This window comes from Dermacentor silvarum, unplaced genomic scaffold, assembly GCF_013339745.2.
Source record: "Dermacentor silvarum isolate Dsil-2018 unplaced genomic scaffold, BIME_Dsil_1.4 Seq593, whole genome shotgun sequence".
Lineage (NCBI taxonomy): Eukaryota > Metazoa > Arthropoda > Arachnida > Ixodida > Ixodidae > Dermacentor > Dermacentor silvarum.
In genome coordinates, this window is record NW_023606483.1 from 1 (window position 1) to 26,040 (window position 26,040).

The 26,040-nt window shown below is 43.4% G+C and overlaps 1 protein-coding gene across 1 annotated transcript in view; it reads right to left on the minus strand.

Moving 5' to 3' along the window:
• Positions 1-731: 731 nt before the first annotated feature.
• Positions 732-26,040, minus strand: part of LOC119435279 (inositol 1,4,5-trisphosphate receptor-like) — a gene marked incomplete at its 3' end in the record, with an annotated part of 37,013 nt that continues 11,704 nt past the window's right edge. Inside the window, exons 6-12 of the mRNA XM_037702193.2 lie at positions 25,712-25,807; positions 24,161-24,316; positions 14,396-14,546; positions 13,668-13,788; positions 12,345-12,511; positions 11,187-11,301; positions 732-783 (exon numbers count right to left, since the gene is read on the minus strand). Coding sequence (XP_037558121.2) covers positions 732-783; positions 11,187-11,301; positions 12,345-12,511; positions 13,668-13,788; positions 14,396-14,546; positions 24,161-24,316; positions 25,712-25,807 — 858 coding nt within the window. The remainder of the gene's footprint in view (positions 784-11,186; positions 11,302-12,344; positions 12,512-13,667; positions 13,789-14,395; positions 14,547-24,160; positions 24,317-25,711; positions 25,808-26,040) is intronic.

Here is a 26,040-nt window from a genome sequence, read left to right on the forward strand (position 1 = left end):
GTCACATCACATTAAACAGATGTGCAACCGCGTGTGAAAGTAGGCTACCTGCAACGTACCCTACGTTTGGCCCCTCTTAACATAAGGCTCCTAACTTATATAAGACTAGTTCATCCAGTACTGAAGTATGGCTCGGTCCTATGGAACCCAGACAAAATATATGACATCAACAAAATTGAGTCTGTCAGGAAGAAAGCTGTACACTTCATTTATTGTCAGCTACGACAGGTATTTTTTCACTTAGTTCCCATTTTCGAAAATATTCAGCTTACCAGTCTCTATTCTCGTCGTCAAGTCGAATCATTGAAGTTTTTCCAAACTCTCCACAATTTCCTCTACTTAAAAGCTACATCACACCCGCTTGACCTACATCCACCAGACACCATCATGAGTTGAATATGTCACGTTTTTATCACCGTGCCGATGCATTTAAATAGTTTTTTTGCCTACACTATGGAACTGTGAAATGCGTTACCCAGTCATGTTCGATCTTCATTGTCTGCTGAATTCCTCTTGTATATTGTTAACCACTAATTTTTATGGCATCTTGTTTTGATTTCTGCTTTTTTTTCCTTTGCCATCTCTCTATTTTCTACTCCCCGCTCCTGTGATAGCCCTTCATTGCTGCAGTATGCTGAAATAAATAAAAATAAATAAACAATCCCTGACAGCTCACTTTCCGTCGTTTCTCACAGCAGAAGACAATGACAATATAGTCAGCTGCTACTCACGTGCCTCCAAAGATGGCCTCAGCCTCCCTGCCAATGCGCTCCATATCCACACCTGTAGTGATAGACAACAGATCAGCTACCACCATCAAGGGCATCATTGGCTTCATCCTTGTTACTATCTTTGTCAGGTCCTTGCCTCCAACTTTTAAATGTGCAAAACCCATGTAAAGCTAGCATTGACAGAGTCTTTACTTCTGAGTAACATATGCTGTGAAGGCATTGGCATGCTTATAGGAAAGTAACAAACAATGCAAAAATTACATGACTATAAGACAACTTGGCCAAAAGAAATATAGAGTTATAAAGGTAAAATCTGCAAGTGTCAAAATCTAGAAACAGTCAAACGTCAACTTGATGTGCTCGTACCTGCATCTATACATTTTAAATTAAAAACTTCCTTTACCTGAGGCATCTATGCTTGTGCAGTACAAGTATGTTATTATTAACCAAACGACCCTGTCACACATGCTGTAAATGAGCTGCTTTAACAAGGATTCTTATTAGATTTAAGAGATAGTTACGCTAATTGAACTAGGGGCATAACCAAAGCTGTGCAGCTATGCAAGCATGAGGAATCGACAATGTTTATGATATGCTGATATTTGCTAAACTTCAAACGCCAAGGCTTCAGACAAAGCAAGTCAGTAAGTTGCACTTTCCACGTGCCATGAGTGTCCTTTTTATGCATTTCGTTGCTCAGTAGTGCATCTCATTTAAACATGTACAACACACTAGCCACAACCTTAGCCTTTCTAGAGCAATTCAGATAATTCCAGACTACACAAAGTGTTTCTTTGCATGTAAAAACATGCCACATGCACCAGCAAAACACATCCTGATGAGCACACAAGGCGTGTGGCAACACAGCAACCAGCAGCTGTGCTACTTATTACAAATGTTTTGGCACAAGTGGGACATAACACAAAGGAGAGGTAAGAATGACACGGATGACTGCAAATGACATAGACATGCAGTCCTGTGTGTCACTTTTCTTTTTCTTTTTTTGTGTATTTGCGCTGTTGCGCTTAACTTTTCCTAATAAGCATCACGCCAAAACATTAAAAGCAGCACATCCTACTAAGCTATTGTGCTATTTACTGTAAACCAAAACCAGCACCTTGGGAGAAGCAAACTGTTGTACACATGACTGCTGATTCTAGGGTTTAACATCAAGAGTTCTCCTGGTGAAAACCCTTCCATGCCTGGTGTAGTCCTGTAGGCAAGCAGTGCTTCGTTTAAGTTGGAGGACTTCCTCAGAAGCTGCTTCGCTGTCTGCACAACGCTCTCAGCCATAGCGTTGCTGTGTGCATACTAAGGACTTGAGGTTGTGTGTGAGGCTCCCCAGCGATGCACTAGTTCCTTGAACTCTGCAGAAGTGAACTGCGGGCCGTTGTCTGTACGTATTGTCCTCGAACACCAAACTGTGCAAATATTTGGCTCCAAGACTAGGGCGATGTCTTTTGTAGTTGTCCTCTTCAGCTGCTCTAGCTCAAAAAATCGGCAGTAGTAGTCAACTACTACGACGTACTCTTTCCCCTTCAGCATAAAAAGATTGATGCCGACTCTGTCCCAAGGGTGTGCTGGCAATGGAGTTAGAAGCAGGGGTTCTCTTCCTGGCTTTCCGTGCGAGTGAAATTTCGCTCGTTAAGGGTCTGCTCTTTAAGGCTGTAGCCAGTATAACTGGGAAACTGTTTATTGGTATGTAATCGCCGGTACAATGGCGTCCGCCGGTGCCTCTTGCCGCTCGCCTTCTCCCGTGCAGGGGTCTTCTCGGCGGTCCGCCTGGTTTGCTTGCCGCTTGGAGTGCTGCCCTCAGTGGCGCCCACAACAGGAGACAGTGGAGTAGAGGGTGCTGTATTTATTTCAACCACATAGGGCTCTTTAACGTACACCCAAAGCTTGATACGAGAGAATCTTTTACATTCAAACTCTATCAGAATACAGCCACTACAAGCGGAAATCAAACCTGCAACATCATGCTCAGCAGCAAAACACCATGGCCACTGAGCCGTTACAGTAGGTGCTATAAGCATGAATTTAACTAGTCTTTCACATGGAAACAGCACAACCAGATATTTGGGCCACTGCTTCTCTCACTCCATACCCTATCGAAAGTCATCCTCTGTGATTCACACCAGCTGTAGTGCACTTCATGCACATCTTGGGAAGCTGGTAAACTCAAAGCTAACGTATGCATGCCATGCAGATGCTCTTTTGAAGACAAGGTCTTCTTGGCCGACTTCAGGCAGATTTAGCATTATCTGGGATCTGCGTATCTTGTAATCACTTCTAAAAAGAAACAATCGGTTAGGTGGCTTGTAGATGTTGTATCAATATGGCACAACATGACCGTTTAGAAGCATTAGAGAAGGCTGATCATATAAAGCCAATCTGGATCATCTAGATTCTAGAAAGCTCATCTAGAAGCATTTAAGAAAGCCGATGCAACTTGACCGACAACCAAGAAGAGCGCAGGTGCAGATGCTTTTCGCGATATGTCAGATCAGCTGAAATCAACTGAACATGAAAAATGCTTGAATGCAAAGGGGGTGTTGCTGGAAGAAGTGAAGGCTAATCCCACTGCAACTGCTTCGGGCGCACCTGCTGACACTGCACGGCGTGACATACCAGTTGATGTCAATTGCGTCTCAATGCGATAATGCAGAAAACAGGATGCATCAATCCAACCTTCTCTTCTTTGGTTTGGAAGACCATGCTAATGAAGACTAGGCAGCTTCTGAACAGAAAATTATTAAAGGGTCCCGAACCGGTTTGGACAAATTTTGTAGACGTGTAATTTTGTAATCCTCCGGCGTCAAGTGGCAGCCGCAAATGCGTAGATCCTGGCGCCGATCAGATAACGACAGTCTGATGCACTGCAGCCACTCCGCTCATTTGCTGCCTTGCAGAGGGACGAGGGCAAACCATGCTGCTTGCGAAAAGAAAGCTTGTGACCAACACTGGCCACGCAGCTCGCATCAACAAGGAGCACGTTGCAACACAAGCAGCCGACACTTGATGTGTTCTGGAAGAGCTTGAGCGTAGTGATAAATTGTCATTGTGTATTCTTTCTGTTACTTTTTTTTATAGAAACAAATTAACCAACATTCCAACTATTACGAACAACATTTGTTCACCATAAAGTTGGAAGAATTATCGATGACGCACCCTAGAAAGCCAATCCAATAGCTCACCCGACTGATGTCAGATGCAAAACGTGCATCAATAGGGGTGGGGCAGCTGAAAACTCAGGGAAGCAGCACCGCTGCGATCAGTAACGATGTACATTTTTAAAACCTCATAATAAATTCCATGCTTTATGAGGAGCGTTTATATGTGTCACTTAATTATCAGAAGGAACCCCGTGCGTTTGTACAAAATCGTAAAAATCATTCTGGGTTCCTTAAGTTCTGTTCTGAAAAACTAAAGCTCATTTTAACAGGCACACAGTTTGAACGGGCTCTCAGGTTGGGTAAACATGATAAAGAAAAGTTAGGCGGATCATTGCCAAGCTGGCCTTTTTCAAGGATAAGGAGCAAATTTTGTCGCTTGCGCGTAAGCTGTAGGGGACAGCTTTTCCATATGCAAGTATTTTCCTTGGCAATGTGACAGACATGAAGAAAGCTGTTCGAATTCGCAAAAGCTCAGAACAAGTCGTTTAAGCTTTTTTTTAGACAAGCTGCGCATCGAGAATGAAGCCTATGTCTTATGATGCTGTCACTAATGCAGTTGTACGGTGACGCAGATAGCTAGAAGTAAACTCGCATGCATGTAGGCAGCAAGAGCTGCATCGGTCTTTCACTCATCCATCATTCACCAATACTGGAAGTATTTTTTCTAAACATCATATGATCTCCTCTTATGTCGATGATAGTCATTCAGATATTCGTGTCTTCACTGAGATGTGGCTTAACGCTGTCATCATTGACAGCTACAGTATTTATCGATGTGATCGTACTGACAGAAGGTGTGGTGGTGTTGTTCTTGCCATTAAAAGATCAATCATGTTGTACACCCTTACTTCATATTCTAAAATTTAAATTGTATGAGTAGCCTGCATATTTCATTCCACAAAGGTATTGATCGGCACCTGTCACCACCCTCCCAATTCTAATCATTCCTTTTTAGCCGAGTTGCACAGTGGCATTAGCAGTGCCATTGAAATCTGTCAGGCTTGTACAGTTCATCTCTTTGGTGATTTCAATCTTCCACTTATTAATTGGGAGCATTTGCCTTCTTCTTGTCATCACTCAGCTGACTTCATTAACTTAACTTTAGACAATTTTTTCGAACGTTATTACTCACCCAACTCGCGGTTCGAATACAGTAGACCTTATTCTAACAACTATACCTGAAACAATTGACTACATAGATTATTTGAATGGGTTTAGTGACCACAAATTACTACAAGTAACTCTTGCTATCCAGCCGCCCTTTGCAGGAACTGAATCAAGGAAAATTATACATTATAATAAAGCCAACTACAATGCCATTAACACAGAACTTACTTCCTTTTCTGATAGTGTGTTATTACCTTCTTTTTACAGTCGCTCAGTAGAAGAAAACTGGGTTCTTTTCAAAAATAAGATGATGAGATTACTAGAAAAGCACGTCCCTTTCATAACTGTAACTAATGGTAAAACTAATCCATGGTTTAGCAAGTCTCTGGACTGACTCTGAAACAAAAAGAAGCAGCTTTATAAGACAGCGGAATATTCTCGTTTGCCGTCTGCTTGTGATAAGTATGAGGAATGCCTGAAGACATCATCACCATCATCAGTCTATATTTGTGTCCACTGCAGGACGAAGGCCTCTCCCTGCGATTTCCAATTACCCCTGTCTTGCACTATCTGATTCCAACTTGCGCCTGCAAATTTCCTAACTTCATCACCCCATCTAGCTTTCTGCCATCCCCAACTACGCTTCCCTTCTCTTGGTATCCATTCTGTAACTTGTTATCATTCTGCCTGAAGACATACTGTTACGAATTGCTGCTGCCAAGGAAAAGTATTTTTCTCAGGACTTACCCTCACTCCTTAAGACTAATCCGAAGATTTCTGGAAAGTAATAAGCCCCGACTGCGACAGTAACTGCATTTCCTTGCATGATGAAAATAACACCCCTATCCCCGACACTGATTATTCATATGCATTTAACTCATTCTTTTCATTCTGTCTTTGCTAGTTTAAGTTTCAGTTTATTTCTTTCGTAAGTGGAATACATGCTTACATAAGTACCGTATTTACTCGCATAATAAACGCACTTTTTTCCCGAAAAATATGCGCAAAGTGGGGGGTGCGTTTATTATGCAGGGTAAAACTTCCAGCGATCTTTTTTCCGCAGCCACCTCTAAAAAAGCCGCAGTTTCGCTCGAAAGGCAAACCATCGATTGCTATAGCAAATGCATAGAGAGCTACACGAAGTAAGGATAGTAGTTTAATCGGCCGTATAAACTTCCAATGTAATTTAACCAGCATGGTGTCAGCGCCCACAGGAAGACATGAACCAATCACTATTGATGACCGCGGACACTCACTAAACACTGGCGTGAGGAAGCGCGGCAGCAACAGCGAGCGAAGTGACCTTCGTGCCGTGTATCGCTTCAATGCAAACTGAGAGGCAATAACGGAGCACGCACAAAGGTATAAGTCGCCGTCGCACCTAGACTCAGTCACCAATGCAGATTGCTTTCAAGATAGGGCACGCGCCCGCGCGATGTGCACTTGCTGCGCCATGTCCCTCCCTATATTATCACCGGCGCCATGCGGGCACATAATACGGAGCGTTTCCTCCCCAAATACGGAGCGTTTCCTTCCCACTTTCCTCCCCCGATTGGGGAGATAGAGCTGCGATCATCGCGCCGACAGCAAAAATGTGCCTGGAGTGTCCATATGATTGCTATCGCAATAAAAGTAGGAGACCCATGGTACGATTTAGCGTTCAATACAATCGTACCCGTGGGACGCCATATCGGACGCCAAATCGCACTGTGTCTCTCCTACTTTATGGCAGACAGTTCAGGGCGCGTTTATTACGCCGAGAAAAAGAAATCAAAATTTTGATGACTAAAGTTGGGGGTCCGTTCATTATGCGAGTGGGTTCATTGAGTAAATAAATATGGTATACAGAAGAAGGTCCCAGAGCATGTAGCTGAAAGGGGACCTCCTGTCAGAAAATATGCATTTGTGCGAATATATAGCTTAAACAGCAATGTAGTAATCACTATGTGGAATATTAGGCAAAGTAAATGAAGTACAAACACCAAATAATACAATGTCAATAACTATTAGTACAATTAAGACAAACGAAAAAAGTTTATGTCTATATAATTGTAAAACATATAAAGTAAAAAAAAAAAAAAACGAAACAGAAATGAGCCGGAATGAAGTGATTAGATTAGATATGCGAACAATTTTGGTTCGCTAGCAGAAAAGTGAATATGTTTTTCTTGAAGATACCTAATGAAGAAGAGCGCTTGACATCTAGTGGGAGGCGTTCCAAGCAGACAATGCTGTGAAATAACCACATTGTTTTCCATAATTAGTATGTATTAGTGGCAATAGGGAATTGTTGTTAGCTGTGAATCTTGTGACCAAGGTAACCCGAGTGAGTGAGTGAAACAACTTTATTAGACCAGCGGATTGAGGCCTGGGCCTAGGCCACGCCAGGGGCAGTAGAGAGACCCTGTCTCCAGCCGCCTCTCGAGCTCGCTGGATGGCCTATAGGTTTATCTTGCAGATCTGAGCTGATCAGCGCGGCTTTCCACGCGCCCCAAGCTGTTCTGGGGAGACTGCATATTCATCCTGAACATGTGCGCAATCCCATAGAATGTGTTCTAGGGGTGGCGTGTTCTGTCCTACATAACCTCAGAAAATATATTTACCAGGGGAGGACTATTTATTAATTCAAATAACATTACGGGCAAGGTATATTTAACAAGTTTATTTATTGAAAGTATACTGTGGTTGTGAAGCATATCAGAAGCACTGCAGTAGAATGAGCTGAACGATAATAGTGAAGATGACCATCTTCCTGAAACTTTGGAGCAAGATTACTCTTACATGGCACCCATTGATATTACAGTCCAAGGTATTTCTAAAATCATAGAAAACCTTAAAATGTCTTCTTCTGGTATTGACAATATTAAATCCAAAACTTTAAAGAACACTACATCAGCCTCAAGCATAATTTTATTTCACATCTTTCGGCAGCCGTTAATTACTGGAAAGTTACTTTTTGACTGGAAGATAGCAAAGGTGGTGCCAGTCCATAAGTGGAAATAAAAATTTAACTGGAAACTACTGCCCATTTCCTTCAGATGCATTTGTTGCAAAATGCTTGAACATATCATAGCTTCTCAGATTTACGATAATCTAGAGTCTAACAGTTTTTTCTTGCGAGACTCAACTCTTTGAATTTACTACTGACCTGCATTCTAACATGAACAGTAATGTACAGACAGATTGCATATTCTTTGACTTTGCTAAGGCCTTTGATCATGTAGCTCATTGCCGCTTAATTTTAAAACTATCATCGCTAAGAGTAGATTAGCTTCTGTTAACATGGCTCCACAATTTCTAACAAATCCACAGCAATTACTGCAGTAACAATTATTCTCCATCATTTTGTTACATTTCCTCTGGAGTACCGCAAAGCAGCATTACAGGCCCGTTACTTTTTCTCATCGACATTAATGACTTGCCTGACAACATGTCATCTTGTACGCACATATTGCTGACGATAGTATAATTTACGGTCCAATTTACAACAATAGTGACCATCTCACAATTTAACAGGACATTGAACGTATTATTACGGTGAATGGTGTAAGACCTGGTTAATGACTTTAAAACGTTTCCAAGAGAAACTAGCCAACTTTGCCTATAAACTTCATAAAATTGGTAACAACATTATGGAACGTACTATGCAGTACAAGTACCTAGGCATAAACCTAACCACGAATATTTTCTTAGTTCGCGCATATTACTTCAATCTGTGCTAACGCATCAAGGTCATTAGGTTATCTACGCCCGTAACCTACATTATTCTCCCTCCAGTGTACGTAAACTGGTTTATGTCACTTTAATCCACCTCAACTTGAGTTCGCCTCCTCAATTTGGTCACCGTATCAACAATATCTTATCGACATGTTAGAAGCCATTCAGAACAGAGCCAGTCGGTTCATTGCACACAATTACAGATACCCATCCAGCATAACACAAATTAAACAAGACCTTTCACTTGAGCCATTAATTACTTCGCGTGACATTGCTTTTTTTATCACTATTCCACAAATTCATTCACACCAGTATGACATCCTCTGTACATCTTAATCTCGCTCATAGAACTTCATGCAGACTGCATACCATCTTTACCTTAGTGTGCATGTACAATGATACTGATGCATTTAACTTATCGGTTCTTCCACGAGCTATTTGTTTGTGGAATGACCTTCCAGATAACCTTGTATCAGAGCGAAATCACGCAAAGTTTTGCGACAATCGTTAAAAAATATTGACACATAGACATCGTCACGAACTTGCAGCGTTGCGGGGTCGTGATGCAGGTGCGGAGGGGGACCCTGGCCGCGCCGCTCAGAGCCTGAAATAGTCCATGTTGTGCACCTTAAGCCCTTCTACCAGCGCTAACTAACTCTGGGACTCTGTTCCTCTCTTTGTTATTTTTCTTCAGTGCATGTGCTTTAGCTTCTTGCGCTCGCATTTGCAGCATCGGGACAATGCTTTTTAAGAGGGGGGGGCATTGGCACGTGTACTTATTTATCCCTTTTGTCGGTACTGCATTTCACCAACTACAGTGTAGACCACTTATAACGTAAGTCGCCGGAGTCGTGAATATCTGCACTATAAGCGGTACTGCACTATAACCAAAACAGCGATTTTCAAGCCCTGCACATATGCAAAACATGTAGACCAAGCAGCCGTGTGTATCCGAGAATCGAAGCGTGCATCCGTTAAATCCGTTTGCATCCGTTTAAATTTACGAACGTTCAAAGGTCAACGTCCAAGTACCCACGATCTTCGCATGAAGCAGACAAAGTAATAATTTTTTAAAATGTCTCAGTTTCGCCCGAAAGGCGAAGCATCAATTGCGATAGCAAATTAGTAGAGAGCTATAAGGAGTAGGGATAGTAGTTTTATCGGCTCCATAAACTTGACACATTCGCGTACTAACTGAATTATCGAGCATGGTGTCAACGCGCACAAGCAAACATGAATAGACTCGATGACCATAAACAACCACTGTCAAAACGCGGGCGTGGGGAAATGTGGCCGCCGCAGCGTGTGGGGATGCGCGACTCTCACGCGACCCCTGACTGTTGTTTTCCCCGCATGTCTCCTGTAGTCCGGCTTCTCTGCGTGGCTAAGCCCGGCGGTGGTTGCGGCGCGTTGCGAGAGATGGCGCTAGTGTCGCGATGCTAACGCCACCGAACGGCGGGGTCACTTGGGAGAAAAAGGTCGGAGGCGCTCTCTCTTTGGCTGAGGATCGGCGATCAACACGCACGAACGCTTCGCGCGTGCGCCGGCCCGCTTCGCGCGACCGTCGCGCGAGGCTTAGAGCGGGACTCCGGTATGGACGAATACGGATCGTTCGAGCGCGCCACCGTTCGCAGGTGACTGTACACGTGAACGACTAGGCGATGGTGTCATAGCATGGGGCGAACGTATTCGCTCGCTATCAGGTCGCGGTGAGTCGGACTTCCTTGATTTGTCGCGCGCACCGTGTGAATGTTCTATTGGTTGTAATTCAGCTACTATGTATTAGTGTATGAAAGGTGCAATAAATGCCCTTTTGATTGTCTGCACTACTGCGTTGTCGTTCCTTTGTGCCAAGAGCACATGTGTGAGACCCCACAAGCGGGAGAAGGTGCGTGCGGTCTATCACTCTATTGCTTCAACGGAAACTGAGCACGTAAGCACAGCGGATACAAAGGTCAGAGCCGTGTGGAGATGGCTTTCAAGATACGGTGCACGCGCGACACCGACAGTCGGCAAAGGGCGCGAACGCATTTGTTGGCAGAGTAGAAGCCGTCCCCCCCCCCCCCATCCTTCTCTCCCGTGCTGCCTTCCCGCTTGCTCCTTTCGTGTGGGAGATTGTGTTGCCAGTTTCCCTTGCGCCCGGTTGCAAGGGGGTGTCGCAGCGAAGCGTCACCCTCCCCCCCCCCCCTCCCTCCATAACTTCTCATTTTTGAGTTCTTTATAAAAGCAACTTCATGTGTACAATTAAGATAAATCAGTAAAATTTTCACTGTATCCAGAGAAAATAAGAAAAATAAGTTGGCTGTTGAGTGTTATCAGACATGACCTCAGTCCTGTGCCCATATATGGTGTTGTGTTTCACCTGGAATGCTCTTCACATGCATCATTTATCCATTTTGTGTTGTTTCTGTAATGGCAGCGAAAAGCTAGTCAAGCATTTCAAGCTTTGCATACTTACCTTTGTCACCAACAACAATGGTCTCATCAGCTTTCTCATGGCTCTGCTGGAACTCCCGTTTGAAGATAGTCAGCAGCCCCGTGATGCGGTAGTCAAGCCTCACATTCAAGATGAACTGGGAGCAAAATAGCAGCCACAAAAATTACCACCGAACCATTCTTTATCTATTTAATCGGTACTGAAGTGAAACACTAAATCAGACCAGGCTGGTAAAATGCACTTTTAAAACTCTCAGCATTTATTTGGTGGAAAGGAACACAGCCGATTAAAAGACATCTTTTCAACTGAAAGTAGAAATTGGCCTGCATAATTGTTTTTGTGAGCAATGCTGTAATGGATGCATCATTGCAAAATGTTGTAGCATTTTTGGTGCCTTCCTAAATTTGGGTCCATCTTTGGCTTGAAACACGAATCCAAGACCAATTTTTACGACATAGCTTTTTTATCTAAAAAGAGTTCATTAGCATAAGGCTGTTGTCAGCACAGTCAGTGAAATCACAGGTACCTGCTTCAAGAATTCAATTGTGGCATTGACTTCCGCCCTTCATTTCTAAGTAATTTTCTTGCACACATAGCATATGTAGTATATTATTTCCTATTTTAGAAGTGCAATATATATTAATCCAGCCTAGCTTAACAATTTCCTTCATTTTCTACTTAAGACAGTCTAAATAGATGGTGCAATGCTGTGGGCCATACAAGCCACTAATGTTAATTATTATGTGATGGACTGAAAGAATATGTTAAACTACATTAAAAGGAAAAAAAATAGTACAGCAGCTATGATGACGGAAACAAATGAGATTAAATACTTATATATTATTATGTGACGGACTGAAAGAACATGTTATATTACATTAAAAAGAAAAAAAATAATACAGCAGCTATGATGACGGTTGATGATGATCAGTATGATTAAATACTTATTAGAAAAGCAATAAAAATAAAAGCTGCACTGCCCTGCTAACAAATAAGGTTACATAGTACAAGTGTTGAGCAGAAGAACGCCACATTGCCTTTAGCAATTAAAGGAAAGAAGACTGCTATTTCCTCTAGCAAACTATATTTTTTGCACATGGGCAGGAATACAACATTAGGCAAAAGCCACATGCTAAAGTTTCGAGTATCGTTATAAGGCTACAGATAATATAAGCTTGCCTGCAAGATCTCAATGATCTTGAGCTTCGTGTCCATAACAAGGGTGTCCTCTGCAGCACTTTTCCGTGGTGTTGGCGTAGGTGCCTTAGCCAAGGTGTTGGATCCAAGCACCATGTTTGTGACAACTGTGCCAACATCTCCAAGAGACTTCAATACACTGCCCTGGGCTGCACAGGTACCCAAAATGCTTCAGAATCACTGATAAGATGAGACACATACTAAAACACACTTCAGAATGACAATCGACACACATTGAAGTAGTCAGTGCAGTCGGTGTAGAAATGACAACATTCATTTATTCGATACACAAGTTAACAATGTTTAAAGGCATATAAACTTCTCTCAGAATTCAGCTAGCATACAAAATGCATATGGGGAATATTTACTTTTGCCTGAGTGGTAGCAGAATGGTGCACGTGGTTCCTAAAATAAATAAACTTTACAGTCGAGGTCAAATTCATCCTGGTTTAGGTAGGAATAAAACCTTGCACAACTGCTTTACTGATTGCCAGCAGGCCACCTGCCAGTCACATCAGGCAAGCAGGTAGTAGTGCACGGCTGAATGGAATGAAAACTCAGGCCACTGGAAGCTTAATGCATTGAAGCAAATTTTTCTTTCATGAAACTCCCCACACCTTACATATCTCCGTAGAACTCTTTGGATTTAACACACATCCTCAATTGTGCACACCACAGGCAAACAAGCACATATCAGCAACTAGGCAAGAAGGTTGCTTTTCAAGCAAGGTGTTGCAAGTAAAATGCAGATCTTTACATGCAGTCATACATAGAGGTGAAATTCGAGAAAGGGCAATAACAGCCAGATTCATGCTGCCTCCTTTAACATCATGCAGGAAGAGCATAACCAAGCGCCACTTACAGCTGCATGGTTGAGACGGACAGGGAAGTCAAGAGGCAATTTAGACAATTCATTCAGCCATATATGCAAATTACTCCAGCTGCAGTGAAACTATGATACGGCATCAGACGCAACGGAAGATCGGCATTTCAACATCATAAGCAAGAAATTACACTTGAAAGACAAAGATGAAAATGCCACAGAGTAAAGCGCTCCCAATCAGGACAGAAGCATAAGCATGCTATTAGATACAGCATTTGCTTGGTCATGAAAAAGACTGCCTGTGAATTTCTTCACATTTACCAATGAAATTCTCGGGATCACAAACAAGGGCAATGACAAAGGCAAATATGGACGGGTTAGCCAACCTACTCACTTTGCAACTCCTTTTCAGGGGCTTGTTCATCAAGAAAATAGATCAGACATTAGCAAGGTCAGCTGAAGGATTCTAAGTGTGCACTCACCATTGGCAATGGCAGCTTCAGGTACACAGTCAAGAATGTTGAGGAGCGTTTTAGTGAGACGGAGTAGGTCACTGAAGCTGTAGAAACCAAAGTAGATGAGCTCTCGAGCAAGTTTAACAACCTGAAAAAAGGAGTGACCACTACAATTAATTTTTGCAATGAATTGCACATGCCTTAGTTTATCTTAGGCATTAGATTATTCAACACTATTATATCCAAAGTGGCAAAACAATGCTTTATGTTGTGCTTTAAAAAAAAAAAGCACTTAGAGCGCATTAGATCTGGGGCTCGCTTATACTACATTATGGGTACATTGAATATACTATGTACTGGTCATATATGTATGTCAGAATTTTATAAACTGCACCACTAGAAGGGGTCGTCTAAGAACACACTGCCATCTATTACCTCTAGAGCACCATATTATGAAAATGACAAGATTAATTAACAGCTTACTGATAAATGGAAACACTCATTTCACTACATTCCTTTTCCCAGAATTGCAATACACAATCGAACCCATCAGGTGTAGGTAGAGCCATTTATTAGTGCAAAAGACTTGACAGATTACATTATTGCAAGAAATGTTACACACTTTTCAAAACTTGTTAATTTTGTGACCTAGATTTCAATAGAACGAAAAAACATATTGGCCTTCTATATTTGTTTATGGACAGAGATGTTGCTACAACACCTTTGAAACTATTAAATACACCGACAAGACAAACCTCAAAGGTAAGCTTGTTCTGCTCCCTATCTGCAAAAGACCACACGTGTCCAACCACATTGCAGAGGTAGTCTTCTACAAAGGTGATGGTGGGCTTGAACTTGCGTTGCACCGCTTCCTTCCCTAAGTCAGGATGGCGATTTGCATCATAGCTGCGTCAAAGTCACAAGAGGTCACATAACTAACTAGTAAGCTAACTGGCTACAACATTGCAAATGTGTCCAATGCTGGTGATTTTTGTTAACACTCATTCAAGTGCAAGAAAAAAAAAAGTTTGTGTTTTGGGTAGCATCATCCCTATGTTGGCAGCTGGAATCTCTAATTTCAAAACCATTATCAAATCAGGTATAAGAGGTAATCAGACATTGAATAGTTTTTTCCATATAATAACCAAATTTTTTTTTTAAATCACCAAATTTCACTTTGCCCACAAAATCTTCATTTTAGGAGTTATTCAATTCATTGAATTGAATTCTGGGGTTTTACGCACCAAAACCACGATTTGATTATGAGGCACGCCAAAGTGGAGAACTCCGGATGAATTCTGACCACCAGGGGATCTTTAACATGCTCCCAATGCACGGGACATGGGCATTTTTGCATTTCACACCCATCAAAATGTGGGCGCCACAGCAGAGATTCGATCCCGCGACCACATGCTTAGCAACGCAACCCCAAAGCCACTAACCAGGTTAGGTTAGGTTAGGTTAGGTTAGGTTACGCAGTGTATGGTATACGCAGAGTTTTTACAAAAATACTGCTCAGTATCCTAAATCCCACTGACCAGTGCGACAAGAACCAAAGAGCAGGAAGCATGTTGCATGCCAATGCCCAAGCTCTTCTGTACTTTCACTGTTGCAACTAGCTTAGGCTGATGTCAGCGTTGAAATCACCTGGCTCAATTTGACATTGCTAAGCAATGTCTTTGTATCAAAGCAGTATGAACTGGGAAGGCAGAAAATTAAATAAAGTACACGACTCTATACCTGAAAAAAACGGCGTTCACAAAGAACCAACTTAAGGTCACCTGGCTTGTATTGCTCTTTAGCAGCAAGAAGCGGTATTTATGTCTCATGATTTTGCCAAAGAGCTATTGCAAATTTATTATCTATATTTTGTCACTTTTCTTATTACCGTATTTTTTATTGTGCTATTCTCTTTTTATTTTTTTTGAAAATAAAGTAAAGAGTAATAGTCCAGCCTATAATCATGATGGCTGCTGCTTTTTACATAATAGTAATAATAATACGAAATTTATGTTAACATAAGAAGTGTAACAAGTTCAGGAAACCTAGAGTGGAGTCAGCTAAAAGAAATACTTGTTTTGTCACATTTATGAAAGATTCAACTTATCATTAGTTGTGCTCTTCTCTTAACAGCATTATCTGCACTGCTTTTACTCTCTCTGTAATTCTTCCCTGTCCTATCTGTTTGCCACTGAGCTATAGCTCTGGCTTGCAGTATTTTGAAATATTAAATAAAAGTATGAAAAAAAGTTTCTAACTTTCTTGGGTTCGTTTTGCCTCCGCACTCCAAATGTAAACTTCACTCAAAGTGTTCAGCTTTAGAGCTAACCACACAAACTTGAGAACCTACTGTTAGCTGGGTTGTTTTATTGTTATAGCAATCATACAGACACTCCAGCCACACTTGCAGTGTCAGTGTTGGCATCACACCGTATGTGTATGTATACGTATGTTCCGAGCAATGACAGGCCAACACGTTCATTGCAAACATTTACTTTATTGGGAGAGGAGTCACACTCCGTGGCTCTTCCCCCATGCTGTCCACAAGCTGTCCATCCACGCAAACCACACCACACACTTTGCGCCACCTGCATCTTCGTTCCCCTCTCGCCGCTGCACTCGCGCCACCTGGTCCTCCCTCTGGCAACTAGTCAACCGCGCACACAGCCTACGAGAACCACGCCATGCCTCGCCTCAGTTGAAGCTCTCGGTCATCTAACGCCGCCATTCTCTCCTCAAACATATATACAGTTAAAGCTTGATATAATGAACTTTAATATAACAAAATTCTCGATACAACAGAGTATTTACCTCTTAATAACTTTTTGTCCATAGAACACCATTTATTTTTAACCTCAATATAACGATGTGTGTTTATTTTTATGCACAATTTTAATATAACGAAATTTCACTGCTACGACAAAGGAATACATAATTTGCTCGCACGTCACTTCTGGTAGCTTCCATAACCGCTTCCGCCATTACTGGGTACCATTCAATCCAACAGCGAAGTGAAGCCGTATGCACTACTGCGTACGCATCGCTCCATATTTCTTGTTTCGAGCGCAGTAATGCCTATATACGCAATATTTGGTTCCTGAATAAGAAGCACCACTGTTAAGAGGCCCAATTGCAAAGAATCAGTCGGTATACACAGTCTACCTAAAGTAAAAATTCAATGATGTGAAAGAGCAAGGATTTTCTCCAAAATGTGCTGGAGCCTGTTGCTTGGGGTATCAATTGAAAGGACTTGAAGAACCTTGACAAGGTCCATGTTTGTGGTTGCCACTTCATCACAGGTAAGGAAAAAGCTCATCCGCACAATATGAAAAAACTTGCATTACAAGCCGATATTGGCAAACCCCGGAGTTCTACACTAATGTTTAAGTATGCTGCTCACTCTTTCCACATCTCTTACTGACTCTCTTTGTAACTATGTTGCCTGTGTAGCCTAACCATGTACCTGAAAAGGAGAGGTGTGTGAATATCAAGATTTTCAAATACGAATCGAATATGAATACTGATCAAATATCAAATCAAGTGTTAAATAATGATCTGCAATGCATTTATAAGCAAGTTGGGTTAATTTGTTATGTTGGAACATTGAGGAAGTGGCCATCACCCTGGCCACCCTTGATCCGGACTGCCATACCATCGTGAGCGATTCCCGCACGGCAATCAGCAATTACATCAAAGGTCGTATTTCAAAACAAGCGCTACGCATCCTAAACCAAGCCCCTCACTCACTTGAAAAGCAAATCACTCTCGTCTGGTTCCCAGCGCACGCTGGCGACGTATATCTGCACCTCACCAACCTCAACGAGGTCGCTCACTCCGTAGCACGAGGCCTTGTCAACCGTGCCGGAGACGGCGCAGGTGCACCCGCGGAACGCGATCGCCTCACCAGCTACAACGACCTCACGAAATCATTCTATCTCAACAGAAGAACCTTCCCCATCCCTCATCACAAGCTAAACAGAGCACAGGCAACCACCCTTCGCCTGTTACAGACAAACACGTACCCCTCACTAACACGTTACCACAGGATCTACCCGGACACCTACCCTAGTAACATTTGCAAGATCTGTAAGACTGAGGCAGCATCGCTTCCCCACATGCTATGGGAATGTAAAAACCAATATCCGACAAATAATACCGTGACCCTCTCGTCGAGATGGCATGCCACACTGCGTAGCTACCAACTCGGCGACCAACTCTAGGCTACCCAGCAAGCCTGCGAGTCGGCGAAGACACAAGACCTCGATGTTCCCACGTGGGAGGCCTAGGCCCAGCCAACTAAACTGCTGGTTTAAAAAAAAGTTTGTTCCTCCTCCTCCTCCTGGAACATTGCAATTACATCGTCAAAGTTATTAAACTAAGCTAGAAAGCTGCTATACTAAAACATTGGGTATTTGGCTCATGTTACCTTGGAAAATTTGATAATTCCCACTAACTGTCCTTGGCAGCCTGTGCCTTATTATACCGCATCAAATGCCCGTAAACTCGGAGGCATTTGACACTGTGCCAGTCGTCACTCATCTCACTTGCTGTCAAGCAATGAGCTCAGAATAGAGGATGGCACTGAAAAAAAAAAAAAAATAGTGCTTCCTCACGTCCGCAAACCCGTGCCCCTTGCTACTGAGAGGCTGGCTTTCCCGCCAAGTTTCTACGTTTAGTGGCTAACCCCCATATTCAGAAATGCACCTTAATTTAAAGCCCGTGCTTGACTTGATTTAAATGACGCCTGTTGTGAACGCGCCGGAGGACACGCAATGAGCGTCCTGGGCACTTTAGTTCCAGGCGTCACTTAGATCAAGTCAAGCATGGGCTTCAACTTAAGATGCATTTCTGAATACATTTCTGAAGTGTACTTTACAGGCGAAATTTCGCTAGCAGCACGAAATCGTCACAAAATTCAGGATAAGATCGCCCCAATATTCTTAGATTAGTTACCCACGTATTCAGTAATGCATCTCAAGCCCATGCTTGACTTTATTCAGTAATGCATCTTAACTTGAAGCCCACGCTTCACTTTATTCAGTAATGCATCTTAACTTGAAGCCCATGCTTGACTTGATATAAATGACGCCTGGCGTGAACATGCCCAACACGCTGCTTCCTTAGGTGCGTTCACGACAGGTGTCATTTAAATCAAGTCAAGCGTGGGCTTCAACTTAAGATGCATTTCTGAATACGGGGGTTAGAAACAAATGCTAAGAACCGTGTTTCCTCCCACACAGCCAGCAATATACTCGATTTGATTCAAATATTCGTATTCAAACGAATATTCCAACATTTTCAAATATATATTTCTCGAATCGAATACGAATGCTAAAAATATAATATTCGATAATATTCGTCGATAATATACAAACTTTTGGAATATTCGCGGCCCCCTACTGAAAAGGTATAAAATCTGAGGACACAAAAGCACTTCTTATGAGTTGTGAATGCGAAAGCATTAATGTCTAATTGAATGCCACTGAGCAGTCCTTTGAGTTATGAACTCCTCACAGGCAAGCGAGCATGTTCAGACGCATAGCGCATTTTGATTTGGCCTTACCGAGGTGCAGTTAGAACGGAGGCGAGAGCTCGAACAGACAAGGAACGTGTAAATAGCACAGGCTTCCGAGAGCGAGGGTGATTTGGTATCGCGGCGATGCCCTTTCCCCTCGCACAACACCTGGTGCCCAACTTCAGCAGCAGGTGCGCCCTTTTGGCCACTCTGCTCCGTCAAGGCAAACTCGGGCCGTGGCGTCCCAATTCTAGAGACGCGGGATGCCGGCTCTTTCGCTCAATGAGCCATTTGACGCTTTCGCCTCAATAAAGTGTTTACGTTAAAGCAAAGGCTTTATGTTGCCCTATACAACAGTTGTGACGCCTAAACGTGCAACCTAAACTTAATGTCTATTTGCTCAGATTTGCGTTTACTGACAGATAGACTATATTAATCAAGCGCCAAAAACACGGTAGGTGACAAAGGTTGCCCATTTTATTGCTCAGTGCACAAGCTCAGTAGGACACAAACCCAACTGAGCAGTTGCAACCCGCTCACATGGAAAATCAGCTGCCCCTCAACAGAGCCGTAGAATACAAACGAGATAATCTCGCTGTCGTTTTCACTGCCTGGTTCACTTTCATTTCATTCACTGTTTGCCAAACTTGCCTAGTACGATAACACGCTCCGACTGTAGTTGCATTGCTACAATGTTCTTCACCCAGCCACTTGTGAATTAGAGCATCCAATAATTTATAGGTCTTCATTTGCTGCCAGGTTACGTAACTCATTGACAAGAACAAATGGTAATTAATTCTATCCACTTGTGGTGTGGCTGGCAGCAGCTCCACATCTGCAGTGGCATCCATGCCAACTGGTAGCCTGTAAGGCTCCACGCCGTTGTAGATTCCAACACGGCATGAAACCACATCTTTGGCTGCTAGCTCTCAAATTCAACAAAATTTTATTTTCCTCGTTTGAATAAGTTTTTTCCGACTGCCCAATAATACGGCAAATTTTACTCCTTCCGTGACGGGACTCCTTCCGTGCAAGAAAAATTCACCGCCAACTGTACTTATTTGCAAAAAGGATGGATTTAATATAACGAAATTTCGATACAACGAAGTAATGTGCCAATTTTACCGACTTCGTTACATCAAGGTTTAACTGTACATATACGTATACTGTCCTGGCCCCCTGCAGCCTGTTTTGGATGGCAAAAGAGAGTATGGAACTGGCATTACGCGTATGGAGCCGTAGACAGTGTTCTGTCGAACATGACACACTGTGCTGAAGCAATGGCGAGAGAACACAGAATTTTTTAATAAATTGTTGCAGACTCCATCGAAGACGATTGTCAAAGTAAACGAACACCTCATGTGGATATCAAAAATCAAATGCACACGCTATCTATACTTCAGAATTATACGGCTGATGTCACTAAAGGTGTTTGGTGATGGCAACACAAATTATCATCAACATGCTTTTGCAAACAGCATGGCGACAACAGTGGCACGACAACGATGGTGTGATGACGACGGAATGATGACAAAGGTGTGATGACAAAGGTGTGATGACAAAGATGAGAAGAAAGAAAAAGAGGCGCGTCAGTGGTTGGAATCAGTGGAAGACAGCTTGGTGTGCGAAGGTGCGAACTTGTAGGGCCATTGAACCCCACTGTGCAAGACCTTCAGCCAACTGCATGGAAGCTTCTCCAATGACCCGACATCTCCCAGCAACGACATCCCTCGACGGCAGTTCGAGGGCGAGGCAGCTGAGGCGCAGTAGTGTGCTAGAAGGGAAGAAATTCGAGGAGCACCACGAGGAGCTGGTGCTCAAGGCCTTCACTCGGCCGCTTCAACGCCGTCACAATGGCCTGCCAACTCGCCGCAGTAAGCATTCTTGATGGCAGCGCAATGGCCAAGCTGTTCCTGAGCATCTTAAGCCTGTAGGTGACACGACTGTATCTCTATTGGCTATCTGTATCTTTTTCTTGGTTTTGTGAATGTTTAAGATGTTTCCTGTGAGGGCAAGTGGTAGTTTTTTCCATGTAAATTGAATTTTTTCTTTGAGTCCACTTTCGGCTTTGTTACACTCTGGAATTGAGGCAACACCTCAGTTGCAAAACTCACTCCCGAACCTTAGCTCATCACAGGGAGTCAGCCTAAGCGAAGCTATGGTGAGCCAGCAAGATGAAACAATGTACAGTATAGACCACTTAAAACGTAACCGCTTATACAGCAGGACCGGATATAGTATGGTCTTTTCAGACTCCCGTTAATTTTCCCATAGCACTCCATGTATACGCATACCGCTTACAGTGCAGCCGCGTGAGACGAAATACCGGTTATAATGCGGCTTCCGCCGGAAAATCTCGCTGACAAATGCGGTAGAGAGCACGCTTCTCAACGAGGTGCGCCCACCGATGGGAGAGGAGATCAACGAGGGCGATGTGGAGGAGGAGCATGAGACATGGAGCATGATTCCAAGGTCGATAAAATCGTCGCTGTGCGCCGTATGTGCGAGTGAAAGCGCGCGGGGGACGCGCACCTTCACGGAGAGCAAACGCACAGCGCAGAGCAAACTGCAATTGCCATCGCGTGAAAGGCCGTGGGGGTATGGGAGAGAGGGAGGGAGGGGGGGAAACGCTGTGCTGCAGCACCAAATGCGTATCTTGCTACCGGGCGCAAGGGGAACTGGCGACACAATCTTCCACGCAAAAGGAACAAAGCGGGAAGGCAGCACAGGAAGGAGGGAGGGATGGGGGGGGGGGGGGGGGAGCGGCTTCTACTCTGCCAACAAATGCGTTCGCGCCTGTGCCGGCTGTCGGTGTTGTCGCGTGCACCGTATCTTGAAAGCGATCTCCACACGGCTCTGACCTTTGTATGCGCTGTGCTTACGCCAGTCAGTTTCCGTTGAAGCAACAGACCACACGAACCTTCGCTCGCTGCGGCGGCCGCGTTTCCCCACGCCCGCATTTTGACAGTCTTGCCTTTCGGGCGAAACTCAAGACATTTTTAAAAAATTATTACTTTGTCTGCTTCGTGCGAAGATCGTGGGGAAGATCGACATTAACCTTTCAACGTTCGTAAATTTAAGCGGATGCAAAACACCCAGTCGCACGCTTCGATTCTCGGATACGCGCGGCTGCTTGGTCTACATGTTTTGCATGCGTGCAGGACTTGAAAATCGTTGTTTTGGTTATAGTGCAGTACCGCTTATAGTGCAGATATTCACGACTCCGGCGACTTATGTTATAAGCTGTCTACACTGTACATTGACAAGAGATGCACCCTGCAACCATGTACCCAGGTGGCAGAAAAATGCGACACAGTGTAACCACCAACCACAGTCATCTAAACCTTCAGACACCACAAACCTCTGTTGCAACAGCATGTGCATCTTAAAGAGCTAGTTGGCGTTCACCAATGAATGGGTCACGCAAATCGGTTACTAACTCTGGTGCACAAGGGCACTTGCTCTCAGGCCACCAATCACCATGAAAACGAGTGAAAGAGCCCAAAAAAAGCTATTCGCTGGCCACAGCATATCTAATGATATAACTACAGGCACAAGGAAAATTAATAGATCAATGTCTCTCTCATTTCGTCGCGTGATGAGGCTGAAGACGTTGAGTACACCTGTTGAGTGCATTCCGATACATCCATACATCACAGCACCCCCATGCCTCATAGCATTAACCACTAAATGTCTGAAGTACATGTCAGCAGATCTACCGAGAAGCTATTGGACTGACAACATTTATAAATAGTTTCTGCTCAATTTTATTTGCCTATAAACTTACTAAATGTTAAAATAGTAACAAGGACAACAATTAAGGTAGTGTCATCTACATTTTGCCTCTTGTGTGTGCACTGCTGGAAGTAGACACTTAAAGAAATACATATATCTACATACTGCAGTAAATCCTCTACTGTTTCACCGTTTCAGAAACCAACGCGCAGCATTGAGGGTGGCAAAAAAGAAAGCAAGCGCTATCAGCCTGAAAACAATGCCCACAGTATACAATAGAACCCCCCCTGTTCTGTTCCCGGGTGCTCCGTTTTCTTAGCTCTTACGTCATTTTCGGCCGCTCCCGGCATAGCTCCCATAGGATCCAATGCATTCGGAACCCCGCTGTTGCGTCGCAACTGCAGGAGTGTTCCTGCATCATGCGTTGCGAACTGCCACCCCGCGCCGGCCCGAGCGGCCATGTTGACTTTTCATGTAGCTTGGCTTGGTGGCTTGACGACGGAATTGGCTGCCCAGAATGCCCAAATTGCTTTTAGCGCATACATGTTCCGTAAAAGTCCAAAGGCGATAACACCATCACTGTGTGCCATATGATGTATGTGTGAGTGAAAGCGTGCGAGGAGAGCAGACAATCGCGGCTAAATCGCGCGCGCACAAGAAGGGAAAAGCGGGCAGGAAGTGCACCATCTCTCGTCGCGCTCAAGGCACCAGGGGGAGGGGAGGGATAGGGGGGAGGTGTTGTACTCTGGCATCAACTGCGTACTGCGCGGGCAGTTTGTGTTGAAGCGATAGACAGCACAAAGGTCACTTCACTCACTGCTGCTGCCGCACTTCCTCATGCCAGCATTTTGACAGCAAGTGTATACAGTCATCGAGTGTGATGTGTTCATGTTTGCCTGTGCGTGCTGACACCATGCTTGTTAATATAGTTAATAAGCGAATGTTTACAAGTTTATACGGACAATAAAACTACTATCCTTACCTTCTTATAGCTGTCTACTAATTTACTATCGCATTCTATGCTTTGCCTTTCGGGCAAAACTGCAACATTTTTTTAAACGTAGCAATTAAAATAAAATTGTGTGCAGTCGACCCACTACCCTTATTCCTCAATTTTTCCCAATTCTCGGCTCTTGAGTTTTACAGCTCTTACGTTTTTTTTTTTTTTTACTGTCCCGTGAAAAACGTATTAGCAGGGTTCTACTGTATATGCCAACCAAAGGCATCGAGAAAGCATTGACAAAATTAGGGTTGACACAGGGTTACTTACTCCTGAATAGAAAGCTGCTCAGGAATGTCGGACCAGAGGCGTGCATACTTGACAGGTGTGATGAGCTCCTGAGGGTCCCTGTCCACATGCATGTGCAGCATCAGTCGACAAAAGGCTGCCCGCAATTCGTATGGCAGGTTTTCATCTGCCATGCACCTGCAAGCATTGAGAGCCCCCGAAGACCACACGTTAGAATAGACAAACATCAAAAAATGGGTTCAGGACTCTGCTTTGTCCGCCTTATAAGTTAGTTAACAAATTTTAATACAGAGAAAATCTGGAAGAAACCAGACAAAAAAAGCAATGAACACGCAGCAACATGGTTAAAAGTTAAAATATACTGTCCATTTTTTTTTTAATTTGTACAATTTATCAGACTGACATGAGTAATTTTGTTAATATAGTGTAGGCTTGGGTGTGCTAGTATTCCACTATGGCAGAGCAGAGCACAATATACACAGGGACAATGAAATACATGTGGTCAAAGTATTGTTTAACATAATCTGCATGTGCTGCATGTAATCCCCGCAACTGAAATTCTAGATTTTTTAGGCTTTGCACAGTACTTTGTTTGCATCTGCTTCACCACCTGTCATTCCACCCCCACCCCAAGTAATCTGCTACAATTTGTTAAATAGCAGACAGCAAAATTTCATTTTTGTGTGTGTCTCCTCTAAAAAGAAATCATGCTGAAGAAACAGAATCAGGCCATCCACCAAAGGTGATTCCGTATAAATCTGTTCAATTTATCAACAAAACAAAAGAGTGACAGTAAGAATTACCACTGCTCTCCACTCCCATCTTCACCCATCTGTAGCTTTTGCAACACAAAATGCAAATGAGTGGCAAGAAAAAAATTTTTGATCATGTGTTCATATAATCTATGCATGCTTTTCATGCATGGCTTTCTCATTACAGCTACACTTTGCATTCTCAACCAGCATACACCTCATAAAGCAAGCTATGAGATTGAAAGCACATCAACAATCCCACAAACAATGGGTTTGAGAAATTAACAGTGGCAAGGATAATGAAACAGCACAATATCCACTGTTTCACTTCAGGCCTTTCATTTTCATGTTTGATACTTTGCACTGCCAGCCTCCCAGTTTCATCTACGAAAGAAATGACATCAATTTTTCTCATTTTTCTCAAACGTTAAGAGAGAGAGAGAAATAACATTTATTTCCACCAGTCAATTAACGCCGCAGAAGATGGTCTTCCTCCGCAGCGCCTCTATCCGTCGGCCGGGATCCCGAAGGACTCAGCGGCAGCTAGAGCTTGGCTGATGATTTCGCGTTGAGTCTTGCTGTCCGGATTGCATAGTAAGGCCTCCCAGGATTCTATTGTATTTGAGCTATCATATATTGCTTCGCAAACAAAATTTTATCCCAGCAAGAGCCCAGACATTGTTTCCCTTTTAACAGAAGAGAAACTGCTAGAAACAACTGGCAATAATCTGCTTCAATTTAGAAATCGGCTAATAAAACAGTTCAGGGTGTTACTTGCAGCCACCAGAAAGTAGGCTGCTGTCAGAGAAAACATTCTCACTTGTGGATCAGCTCTATATCCAGGTGAGGCGACAGGCTGTTGATGGCCAAGTACTGCCTGTCCAAGCACATGCCTGAGAACAGGTCGAGTTGATGCCTGTACAGAAAGCAGGTGGAACTGCTTAAAACACTTGCAACAGGCTCCTTGTCTTGAGAGGACCGGTGTCCTGGACAAGACAGCTGCAGGTCAATTAAGAGCCTCCTCAAGAAAAGCACAAGAAGGTGAAAGGCCAGAAGAGGCTTATAGGAAAGGCAAAATAGGAAGTTTTAAAATCGGGGATGCAAGAGGCTCGAGTTTTGCTCGTGTACACAAGCAGCTTAGATACCAGC